This window comes from Equus przewalskii, chromosome 10 (genome assembly GCF_037783145.1).
Source record: "Equus przewalskii isolate Varuska chromosome 10, EquPr2, whole genome shotgun sequence".
NCBI classification, from domain to species: domain Eukaryota; kingdom Metazoa; phylum Chordata; class Mammalia; order Perissodactyla; family Equidae; genus Equus; species Equus przewalskii.
Window position 1 is genome coordinate 33,081,688 of NC_091840.1, and position 12,827 is coordinate 33,094,514.

The window sequence follows — 12,827 nt, forward strand, 5'->3', positions numbered from 1 at the left end:
CCTGCGAACCCCTGGCCGCCGAAGCAGAACATGCGCACTTAACCGCTGCGCCACAGGGCCGGCCCCAAGGATTTTATTTTTATCTAATATATAAAGTTTGTATTTTGATCCCTAAAACAAACAAAAAAGTAACAAATTGGTGTTACATTTCCTTTTGTTCTCAGGATGTGAACTGGACTATATTCGAGGGGCCTAACAAGATTAATTTGACTTTAAAAGAACCAGTCCCCGAAAATGACATACACTGAAAAAGTTGAAAAATTTCTAATTATAGTTTACTTCAGCAATATTCTCAACATAATAACATTTGTAACCTGAGTTCTCCAAACTGCAATGAGTTTTGGCCCTCTTCTGATATTTGCTATGTAATACATTTGCCGCATTTTAAAATCTCCTTTCTCAGGTTCTTTCAAGCATTGTATGAGAAATGATGGAAGAAAGCGGTTTGCTATGTTATTATCATGTTAGCCACTCCTGGTAATTCTCTTAAAAATGAGAAGCTTTAATGATAAGCTTTTATTTGAGGGGTATCAAGTATTCTCTGATGTGACTATGTTTTAAAATATATTTGCAATTCTGATTTTTCAGAAATAATCACTTTCAATTCAGAGTCAAAACCATAAGAACTTATTCACGCTAAGTGTTATAGCTTTCTGACTTGTAAGAATAGCTGATGTGGGTGAAGCATCTAGCCTGATGTTTTATAGCTAGCTATTAGTCAGCTGATCCTCCTCCCTACTTCACTGAAAATATTTTCATTCTGTCTGACAAAAAGTAAAAAATTACATTAACTGTGACTAAAAATGTATTGCAGTTGACACATTAATGAGACTAATGGTTCTTCCCTTATTCTCTAAAGTTTTCACATTCTTACCTTTGGTGAACCTAGATCCAGATACTTTAATAATTACACAAAGGACTTTTTTTTTTTTTTTTTTTGAATTCTAGGGAACAAGGGTACAATAAAGATTTTCAGATGTTTTAAATATAAATTTTAATTCATTTTATTTTTGTTTTTTTGGTGAGGAAGATTGGTCCTGAGCTAACATCTGTGCCAATCTTCCTCTACTTTTGTATGTGGGATGCTGTCACAGCATGGCTTGATGAACAGTGTGTAGGTTCACACCTGAGATCCAAACCCATGATCCCTGGGCCACTGAAGTGGAGAGCGCAAATTTAACCACTATGCTACTGGGCCAGCCCCAATATAAATTTTAAAACAAACAAAAGGACCAAGTAAATGTTATACCTATATACTAAAAGTTTGGATGTATCCAGTTAATCGAAGTAAAGCATGATAGAAAGGTAAAGACAAGCAGTGCTGACAAAGAGTTTAGGTCTATGAAGGAAAATTTTGACTCATCAAGAAAAATTCAGTTAACTTAGCATGAAAGGAGAAATGGTAATACTGTTTACAAAGCATATGGATTTCAAGGGATGCTACCAATTTATTTCATAATTGTTAAAGGACAGTGCCTTTCAAAAAAATTTTTTTTCATCGTAATCAGGATTCAGTATATATACTTACATATATACTTACTATACTTACAATATAACCTGGAATATTTAGCCTTAACTCTATTTCCTTTTTTAAAAAAATGCTGGTCATAATTCATAAGTAAATTTTATTACTCACTAATGGATCATACTCTACAATTTGAAAATAACGATGAATGATAAAGAGAATTTTCTAAGTTATTTTTTCTTGGGTACTTGGAAATGAACATTGCCATTTTATCTATTTCTAAACCACTCAATTTCTTGGTCTCACCAAACCTTGTTATCACAAAATTGCACCAGCTCCAAAATTGTATACACAAGCATCCTGTTCTCAGACTACAACATTCTGTCCTTCTAGGTTATATGCCCTGGTACTCCCACTACCATTCTTTAATTACATTTAGATCACATTGATTTGCAACTCATGTCTGTTCTTTCTTGGCCAACTTAGGCAGCGTTAGCCATGTTCTAACATTGTAATCACATCCTTTAGAAGATACCCAACTCCCATGTCTCTACTTCACTTTATAGTACTCACCTTGCAAAACTCCAAATCTTGATGAACTAAACAATTCTTTTTTTGCCTACACATCTTCCATCACATGAATGTAGATGGAGATAATTGTACGTATAATCAGAAAGACTGGTTTCATTTAAAAATTGTCCCAAACTTCCAATCATCTCTCAGCTCTGACAGTCCTACTACTCTCTGATATGACTATTCCATTTCTCCTTTCTCTTCATCCCTTCTCCCCCATGTGCTTTCTACCTCTCCACCCAGTTGATCATCTAATCCAGTGGTTCTCAAAGTGTGGTCCCATCATCTGGGAACTTGTCAGAAAATTCTCAGGCCCTACTCCAGGCCTATTGAATCAGAAACTCTCGAGATGGGAACCCAGCAATCTCTTTTTTTTCCAAAGATTGGCACCTGAGTTAACATCTGTTGCCAATCTTCTTTTTCTTCTTCCTCTTCTTCTTCTCCCTAAAGCCCCCCAGTACATAGTTGTATATACTAATTGTAGGTCCTTCTGGTTGTGCCATGTGGGATGCCACCTCAGTATGGCCTGATGAGCAGTGCCATGTCTGCACCCGGGATCCGAACCGGTGAAACCCTGGGCTGCCAAATTGGAGGGCGCAAACTTAACCACTCGGCCACGGGGCCGGCGCCCCAGTGACCTCTTTTAACAAGTCCTGTGGGTAATTCTAATGCACACAAAAGTTTGAGAACTACTGATCTAGCTTCATGTTTCATTGAGAAGCCATTCTCCAGAATGTAACCCCCAAAGGCAGGGGTTTTTGTGTTTTTTGGTCATATATGTCCTGAGTGCTAGAATAGTGCCTGGAACACTGTAAGCCTCAGTAAGTTATTGTGGAATCAAACCATTAGATGAGAACTCCCTTATTTTCCTACTAAGAAATCTAGAAACCTACCTGCATCTGTACCCATTTTCTTCCTTCCTTTTCTAATTAAGGAAATGTGCCTCATCCTATCAAAGGTCAGTATTTCCATACATGGATTGGATCTCATCCCTTCTTGCCTTCTCAAGAACTGCTCCTTTGGTCATCCCCTCTCTCCTGCATTATCAGTCTTTCTCTACTGATCATTCTTTAGTATACAGTCAGATTCTACCCCATTCTGAAACAACAAACTTTCCCTGTCCCCACATCCTTTTTCAGTTATGCCCCATTTCTCTTTCCCTCCACTGCCACACCTCCTTGCTTCCCACTCACTAACCCATTCTAATCTGATTTTCACCTCCACTATTCAGTAGTTCATGACAAAGTCAATGATTTCTTTAATATCTTTATTGAGATATAATTCACATACCATAAAAGTTACCCAAAGTATACAATTCATTGGTTTTAGTATATTCAGAATTGTTTAATCATCACTACAATCTGAGATTTAGAACATTTCATCATCCCCAAAAGAAACCCCCTACCCATTAGCAGTTACTGCCTACTCACCTCACCCCTCAGCCCTAGGCTGCCAATACTCTGTTTTTATAGATCTACCTATTCTGGACTTTTCATATAAATGGAATCATACAATAATGTGGTCTTTTGTGACTGGCTTCTTCACTTAGCATGATGTTTTCAAGGTTTATCTACGATGTGGCATGTATGAATATTTCATTTCTTTTATGGCTGAATAATATTCCATTGTATGAATATACTGCCTTTCATTTATCCATAGTCAGTTGATGGACATTTGGTTGTTTTTACTTTTTGGCTATTATGAATAATGCTGCTATGAACATTCATGTACAAGTTTTTATGTGGATATTTTTATTTCTCTTGGGTATACACCTACAAGTGGAATTGCTGGGCCATATAGTAACTTTATGTTTAACATTTTAAGGAACTGCCAAAGCAGCTGCACCATTTTACATTCCCATCAGAAATACATGAGCGTTCCAATTTTTTCACCATCACCAACACTTGTTATAATCTGTCTTTTTGATTATAATCATCCTAGTGGGTGTGAAATGGTATCACGTTGTGGTTTTGATTAGTGTTTACCTAATGACTAATGATGTCGAACATCTTATGTGCTTATTGGCTATTTGTGTATCTTTGGAAAAATACCTATTCAGATCCTTACTCCATTTTTAAATTAGATTGTCTTTTTATTATTGATTTATAAGAGTTCTTTAGAGGCCGGCCCGTGGCCGAGTGGTTAAGTTCGTGCGCTCCGCTTTGGCGGCCCAGGGTTTCGCCCGTTCGGATCCTGGGCGCGGACATGGCACGGCTCATCAGGCCATGCTGAGGCAGCATCCCACGCACCACAACTAGAAGGACCCACAACTAAAAATACACAACTATGTACTGGGGGGCTTTGGGGAGAAAAAGGAAAAATAAAATCTTTTAAAAAAGAAACAGAAGTGTTCTTTATTTATCCCTGGATAATATTCCCTCATCAGATAAATTATTTGCAAATGTTTCCTACCATTCTGAGTTTTCTTTTCACTTTCTTGATTTGTGGCATGAAAGTTTTAAATTTTGATGTTGTCCAATTTACCTCTTTTTTTCTCTTGTTGCTTATATTTTTGGTGTCATATTTGCCTAATCCAGGGTGATGAGGTTTTACTCCTTTTTAAGATTTTTATAGTTATAGCTCTTACATTTAGGTCTATCATCCATTCTGAGTGATTTTTTTGTTTACAGTGTAAGGAAAGAGTCTAACTTGATTATTTTGCATGTGTGTATTCAATTGTCCCAGGACCATTTGTTGAAAAGACTATTCCTTCCCCATTGAATTGTCCTGGCACCCAGTCAGTGATGATTTACATGTTATTAAATTCAATATCCAATTTTTCCCTTATCTGATTGGATTCTCAGCAATATTGACACTGTTGACCATTCCCTCCTTCAAATATTCTACTCTCTTGGTTCTCCTTTTACTTATCCTGCTATTTCTTTTCAGTATTTATAGGTTCCTTATCTTCTACCAAGCTTATAAATGTTGGGTTTTCAGTTACTAAGACTGTGTAACAAATTAGCACAAAACTTAGTAGCATAAACAATCATTTATTATGCTCACAGTTTCTTTGGGCCAGGAATTCAGACTGGGCAAAGCAGGGTCAGCTTACCTCTGTTCCATGATGTCTGGAGCCTAAGTGGAAGACTCAGGCTGAGGACTGGTATCATCTGAAGGCCTGTGCCATTACACGTCAAGCAGCTTATAACAGCTATTGACTAGGAGCCTCAGTTCACATGCACATGAGCCTGTCCCTGTCTTGGGGTGGGGGCAAGAGGAAGAGAGAAGAAGTGAAAAAGATGAGAGAAGAGAGGAAGAGAAAGCCAGGGGGATGTCATGCAGTCTTTTATGACCGAACCTCAGGAGTCAGAGAGCATCACTTTTGCTACATTTTTTTTTTCATCAAAGTCTCACATTCAAAAAGAGGAAACAGCTCTGCCTCTTTATGTAGACTGTTAAAGTTCTTAAAGAGCATGTGGGATCACAAATATTGTTGTGGCCTTTTTTAGAAAAATGATTGTCACAGTCTGCTCTGACCACATAATTCACATCCTTCCCACATGCAAAATATACTCCCCCTGTCCCTCCAAATTCTTCCAAAGTTTCATCATTTTATGGCCTCAGGCTCAGGCTTGAGGTTCAGAATCTCAATGAGGTCAGGTCCAGGGGCAGGTGAGATTCCTCGGGTACAATTTCTTGACGACAGCTCCTTGAATAGTTCCACTTGGTTTGAAAACTTGGGGACTAAAGAGGCAAATTATCTATCCCCTTCCCTACCATTACCCAACGTACAATGGCAAGGCATAAGATACCCTTCCTATTCCAAGAGGGAAAACAGGAGGCACATAGAAGTCACTGGTCCATAGCAATTCTTTTTATATTTTCTCCTGTGTGATCTATTTCCATAGTTTCAAATACCATCCATAAATTCATGACTTCCAAATTTCCTAACATCTCTGAGCTCCACACTAGAATATCTAATGCCCCCACCATTCAACACCTTCACTAGGGTATCTCACAGATATTTCCAACTTAACATGCTAAAATGGACTCTTGTTTTCTACTTTACCTTTTCTTTCACAAATCTCTTCTTTTCCTGGTTTCTCCATTTCCTAGTTGCTCAGACCAAAATCCAGGACTCAGCCTTAATTCTTTTTTCTCTCTCACCTCTACATCCAATAATCATCAAGTTCTATATTTTTTTTTTCCTCCAAAATATACTTTCTCATCTCACCTGGATTACAACAATCTCGTTCTTGGTCGCCCTCCTTCATTCTTGTTCCCTTCCAATTTCCTTTGGCACAGCTGTCAATGTAATATTTTAATTAATATGTCTGGCTATGGCACTCTCTTGCTCACAGTCCTGAGTGACTTCCCACTGCACTTTGAATAAAATCTGAATTCCTTACCATGGTCTAAAAGGCCCGTGTAACTGGCCTTTGCCTGTTTGTAAGACTTTATCGCCTGCCACTTTCCCTTACCCACTATAGTACTTCATTTTCTCTGGGCTTCTTTCAGCTCCCCAGACATACCAAGCATTCAGAAAGGGTCTATATACATGCTATTTTCTCTGCCTGGAATATTCTCTCCCAGCTTCCCACCTCCACATAGCCAAGTCTTTCTCACCCTTTGAGGCATGGCATTCCTGACCATTCTGAGTAGGTATCCACCCCCCATCATTCTCTATCACCTATTTGTTCCCTTTATAAAACTTATCCCAATTTTAAGTTATATCCTATTTGTTTACTTATCATGTCTCTCTAATTAGATTGTAAGCCCCACTAGGTCAGGGGCCATGTCTATGTTATTCATCAATTTATATCCAGTGCCTAGGCAGAGTGCCCACCACATAATATACACTCAATAAATGTGTTGAATATTATTTAAAGGTACAATTTTGCTTTGAGACAATGTTAATTAAATAATTATTAATAATGTTAAATATGTTGTTTCCTAAATCTTACTGAAATAGCCTTTTTTTTTTCTCTTTCAGTAACTGCCCTTCCTTTTTGGCTGCTGCTTTAGCTAGAGCCACATCAGACGAAGTGCTTCAGAGTGATCTTTCTGCACATTATATACCAAAGGAAACAGATGGCACAGAAGGGACTGTGGGTGAGTACCTTTCTACGTTATTTGTTTAAAAATATTAAAATCTTCTCATGTGTGGTGATCCACAGAAAATGTCTGCAAAATACTAAATCTAATTATGTTTACCCACAGCTTGATTTTATAGTGGTAGCAAGAGAAAAAAATGCAAAAAATTTTTTTTCAAAATAATCAATAAAAGGAGGGAAAAGGAAAAAAATAGATATATTTTGAAAATATGTGAATGTAAATGGAGCAAAAAATTATCATAACAGGATATTATCATAAATAATATCTAGATAAATGGAAAGAAGAAATGTGAAGACAAAAGAAGAGATAAAGTTTAAGCAAAACCTATTTAAAATTTTTAGCTTACCTTTAAGAATCCAAGTAAAAAATCAGACATAAAAACTCAAGAAATCAGCTATAACAAAACTTATTAATTATATTGTTTTATATCTACAAATAAATAAATAGAGCTCTTTATGAGACTTACGTAACTTGTGATTTAATTGCATGGATCATTGTACATCTTTTTTCCAGGCAAATTATGATGCCTTATTAATGAAGGCATATTTAGTAATGTATTAGTCTTATAAGTACTTGACAGGCTCTACAGAAATACTGATTTTTATAAAAATTAGGGAATTATTACTCAAAATTGTTAAGGAATTTTATTTCACTTTATTCTAAGCATTTGCCTTTAAATATGGTGCATAACGAGCAAAGCATATATTAATGGAGCAGAGTAGCTAGATTCCAAAGAATGTGAGGCAGATAGAAAAGTAAACATTCCGTTCTTCCTTTATTTCTCCAGATCATTTTTGACAGAAAACTGGCAAAGGAGAAAGTCCTCTGCTTGTTTTTACTGAGAGTAATTGATTCACTTGGAACCAAATTGTTCCAGAGTCAAGCTGGATGGAATTCCTGCTACAAAGCATTGGTCTTTCCTCTGGTACTGATGCATGAAGTAAAAGCCCCGTAATGAAAAGATGAGGGACATTAAATTCTGCATCACTGCAGCCAGGGTGCTGGCTGACTCAGTTCCAGCTCAGTACAATGACATTAACGACTGATGAGTAATTTACAGCTGTGAGAGGGTAGACTGCTACTTTGGACAATTTTCTCTTTTTCGCGCCCTATTTTATTTTTCCATTTCAAGCAGCAATTATTTATATACTGATGTTCTACACTATTCCCTGCAGGAGAATACTTAACGTAGCAGGATTGTAGTATTGCCCTACATGCCTACTTTGGAAGAATTTTCTGAACTCCCATAAGATAGCAAAAGTGAAATTAAGGGTGTTTCTTTTGGTGGGTATCATTGGTCCTTCTGATTTTATATTTTTCCAAAAGTTTACCCAGTAACGTTTCCATGCCATTGCTGTGATTCAGAATGATCTATTATAATTCTAAACTATTTGCAAGTCCTTAATCTAAATTATTTAAACCAAATCACTCAGTGTGAACGGCACTGAGGAGATCCTCTGCAGGGCGTATTGTTTATCCATACATCAGAGTGGGAAAGGAGCATACTGAACAAGGCCTGCCGTCACTGCCTTAAAAGCACTGAAGTCCCCACTGAAATGGCTTTTGTCTCTCCTTTTAGTTTTTTCCAAAAACAGACTTAAAAAAAATTCTTAACTTAAAGTTCATGTTTCTGTCATCCCTAACAGAATGTTTGCTAAACGACCTTGCATATCTGTTGATACAAGTTTAGTATGGCAGATTTAACCCCTGGCCAGACAACCTAAAATCAATCTGAAATATTCCAATGTAAAAATTAAAAACAGAAAGGGGAAAATGATCACTAATACAGAAGAAATGAAAAGAATTAGGAAAAATTTGTGTAAACTAATTTGAAAATGTGTATTTTATGGAAAAATACAAATTAACAAACTTTACCTAAGAAGAAAGAGTTAGAAGATTGTCAAGGAGCCACGTTCCCAAAAGGACAGAACAGGTGACTCCAAAGGTGAACATTTTCAAACGATCAAAGACAATCCCAACACTTTTTAAAATGAATTATCCAATTGCATAAAGAAGGAAAATTTGCATAGCATAACACTAATATGAAAACTTGCCTGAGACAAAACTAAAAAAGGAAATAGATCAGTCATTAATCAATGTAAAAAACCTTAAGTAAAATATTTGTATATTGAGTACAATAGTTAATTCATCTGATGAGTATTTTATTGAGGGCCTACCATAGTTTAGCACTATGCTGGGGAAACAGCAGGGAACAAAACAAAAATATTGGGAAGTCTATTAGCCTAATTTATATATTAATAGGTTAAAAGAAAAAAACCTGGATAATTTCTAAAGACATCCAAAAAACCAATTGATGAAATTCAATATGCAATCCTAATTTTAAAAATATACTTAATAAAGTAGAACTACATGGATACATCTTGGACACTGGAGAACAAAATTTGACTCAAGCCAAAATCTAGCATTTACCCTTAATGCACACTCAAGAATTTTTTTATTCCAAGTGACAACCAACATAACTCAAACTGGTTTCAGCAGAACAATTTCTTGGCTACCCTTCAAGGTAAGGGCTACACAGCTGGATTCACAGCTTCACATGATGTCATCAGAACCTGGCGCTTCTCCAGCTCTCGGCTGTACTCACTTTCATCACTTATTTTCAGGCTCCATGTGGTGGCCAGATGACTGCGAGGAGTGCCAGGTCTTCATCTGCTAGGTTCAAATCAAGCAGGAAAAGAAGAGTAACTTTACTCAGTTGCTCTTACATAAGTCACAGGATTCACTCTAATTGGCCCAGCTTGGATTATTTCCATTCCTGAACCAATCACTATGGCCAGAGGAATGTGATTCTCTAATTGGCTAGACCGGAATCACACGTTTTACCCCCAGATGCACATGGACTGAGATGGAAATGTTCCTAGTAGAAAGTGGAATATTTGCTAGGTGGCAAAGAAGACATTAAAGCAAAGTTCTGACTCAAAATAGCAAGTAAAATTAAATAACTAGGAATTAAGAAACATGAAAGACCTCTGTTAAAACTCTATTGAGCAACATCAAAAGGATTTAAATTAATGACACAGTCTCTCTCTGTAGTGTAATTTGGGAAATGCAGAGTATGGGTGTTAGAGTCAGACAGACCTAGGATTGAGAATGGTTTTACCTGTTTGTGAAATGTTCCAGAGACACAGAATGTAGCAAATACCCAATAAATGTTACCTATGGTTACAGAATGTGGTAAGAGCTATAATAGATGTGTCAACAAAGTGAAATGGGAACATAAGGGAAGGAGCAAATGGGAGGGGGTAGGGACAGATCCAGTGGCTTACTAAATATTAGAGGAAGCTGGTATTGCTTCCTCTAACCAATTTAATCTGTCTACACCAGTGCCGTCCAAATAGACAGCACAATGATGGAAATGTTCTCTACCTACATTGTCCAACGTCGTAGCCACTGGCCATATGTAGTTATTGAGCACTTGAAATACAGCTAATGTGACCAAAAAACTGAATTTTAATTTAAATAGTCACATATAGCTAGTAAGCTACCTTATTGGACAGTGCAGGTCTATATAGTAAGAGTAATATATAAACCAAAGAATACTATATTTATATTACTATTTGAGAACTGGAAACCATCCTGATAGTTAATATCAGTTATTTGTTTCACCCCACCCCATTCTCCCTCAGTTTCTGAATTTACTTATTGTTTTGCAATCTTTTGTTGTGACTGAGTCAAATGCACACCCTACATTTGGGGGACTAGACTGCTGCAGAGACCAGATGGGTTGGAATGATACAAATAGTAATTGCTGGCTGAAAGAGATAGTCTCTGGCAATTGGTGTTTTTTGGTCTTTTTTCAAAAAAACAGAAGATTGGAATTGCTCAAAACAATCAAAATGTTGGGTTGTATTGGCTTGTTTCCCTCTTTTTAAAAAAATTTTTATTGAGGGGCTGGCCCCGTGGCCGAGTGGTTAAGTTCACACGCTCCGCTGCAGGTGGTCCAGTGTTTCGTTGGTTCGAATCCTGGGCGCGGACATGACACTGCTCATCAAACCACACTGAGGCAGCGTCCCACATCCCACAACTAGAAGGACCCACAACAAAGAATATACAACTATGTACTGGGGGGCTTTGGGGAGAAAAAGGAAAAAAATAAAATCTTTAAAAAACAAATTTTTATTGAGTTAATGATAGGTTACAATCTTGTGAAATTTCAGTTGTACATTATTGTCAGTCGTGTTGTAGGTGCACCACTTCACCCTTTGTGCCCACCCCCCACTCCCCCTTTCCCCTGGTAGCCACTAATCTCTTCTCTTTGTCTACATTTTTAAATCCCTCATATGAGTGGAATCATACACAGACACAGACTTCTCTATCTGGCTTATTTCACTTAACATAGTTCCCTCCAGGTCCATCCATGTTGTTGCAAATGGGACGATTTTGTTCTTTTTTATGGCTGAGTAGTATTTCATTGTATATATGTACCACATCTTCTTTGTCCACTCATCTGTTGATGGGCACTTAGGTTGCTTCCACGTCTTGGCTATTGTAAATAACGCTGCAATAAACATTGGGGTGCATAAGACTTTTGGAATTGCTGACTTCAAGCTCTTTGGGTAGACCAGTAGTGGGATAGCTGGGTCGTATGGTAGTTCTACTTTTAATTTTTTGAGGAATCTCCATACTGTTTTCCATAGTGGCTACACCAGCTTGCATTCCCACCAGCAGTGTATGAGGGTTCCTTTTTCTCCACAACCTCTCCAACATTTGTTGCTATTAGTTTTAGATATTTTTGTCATTCTAACGGGTGTAAGGTGATATCTTAGTGTAGTTTTGATTTGCATTTCCCTGATGATCAGCGATGATGAGCATCTTTTCATGTGCCTATTGGCCATCCGTATATCTTCTTTGGAGAAATGTCTGTTCATGTCTCCAGCCCATTTTTTGATTGGGTTGTTTGATGTTTTGTTGTTGAGTTGTGTGAGTTCTTTATATATTATGGATATTAAGCCTTTGTCAGATATAAGACTTGCAAATATTTTTTCCCAGTTGGTGGGTTGTTTTTTTGTTTCAATCCTGTTTTCATTTGCCTTGAAGAAGCTCTTTAGTCTGATGAAGTCCCATTTGCTTATTCTTTCTATTGTTTCCCTTCTCTGAGAAGACATGGTGTCTGAAAAGATCCTTTCAATACTGTTGTCAAAGAGTGTACTGCCTACATTTTCTTCTAGAAGTGTATTGGCTTGTTTCCCTCTTATATACACATCCTCAGATTGTATTTGTTCTTTGAATTTCTTTTCTCTTTCAAATGTACCCTTGATTTTCAGTTATAAAAAATGTCAAGCACCCACAATTATTAAAAAAAAATTACAGCTCTCTTCTATTAAGTCAGACCTTAAAGAGATTTGTAAAATGGCAAATGGTGCCATGAGCTCACCAAATATTTTTGTTTGGGGAAATACAGTTTTCATAAAAATATTTATGTTAACATGAAATGGCTTTATTTTTAATTGAATACTTACTTTGAATTATTTAAAAAAAATGTCAAGGGGGAAAAAGCTACAAAACATGGTTTACCACCCTGTACTATGTTGATAAGCAAAGAAAAATGACAAACATCCTGAGATCAGTTTTTTTCTTTTTTTTTCTTTTTTTGGTGAGGAAGATCAGCCCTGAGCCAACATCCACTGCCGATTCTCCTCTTTTTGCTTGGGAAGACTGATGCTGATCTAACATCTGTGCCAATCTTCCTCTATTTTGTATGTGGGATGCC

At 37.0% G+C, this 12,827-nt stretch overlaps 2 protein-coding genes across 28 annotated transcripts in view; one reads left to right on the forward strand and one right to left on the reverse strand.

Moving 5' to 3' along the window:
* The window catches only part of PPM1E (protein phosphatase, Mg2+/Mn2+ dependent 1E), a 192,484-nt gene that overhangs the window by 161,006 nt on the left and 18,651 nt on the right, over window positions 1-12,827 (forward strand). For all 3 annotated transcript variants that reach the window (XM_070562331.1, XM_070562333.1, XM_070562332.1), the window contains one exon: window positions 6,975-7,093. In XM_070562331.1, coding sequence (XP_070418432.1) covers window positions 6,975-7,093 — 119 coding nt within the window. The remainder of the gene's footprint in view (window positions 1-6,974; window positions 7,094-12,827) is intronic.
* Window positions 9,535-12,827, reverse strand: part of TRIM37 (tripartite motif containing 37) — a 143,750-nt gene continuing 140,457 nt past the window's right edge. For 17 of the 25 annotated variants that reach the window (XR_011523435.1, XR_011523433.1, XR_011523431.1 and 14 more), the window contains one exon: window positions 9,535-9,766. Coding sequence is in view for 6 of the 25 variants with exons in the window: in XM_070562330.1 (XP_070418431.1) it covers window positions 9,763-9,766 (4 nt within the window). In the remaining 19 variants the exon portion in view is untranslated. Of the gene's footprint in view, window positions 9,770-12,827 lie in introns of all 25 variants that reach the window. The other 8 variants (XR_011523434.1, XR_011523429.1, XR_011523425.1 and 5 more) reach the window with 1 other exon arrangement.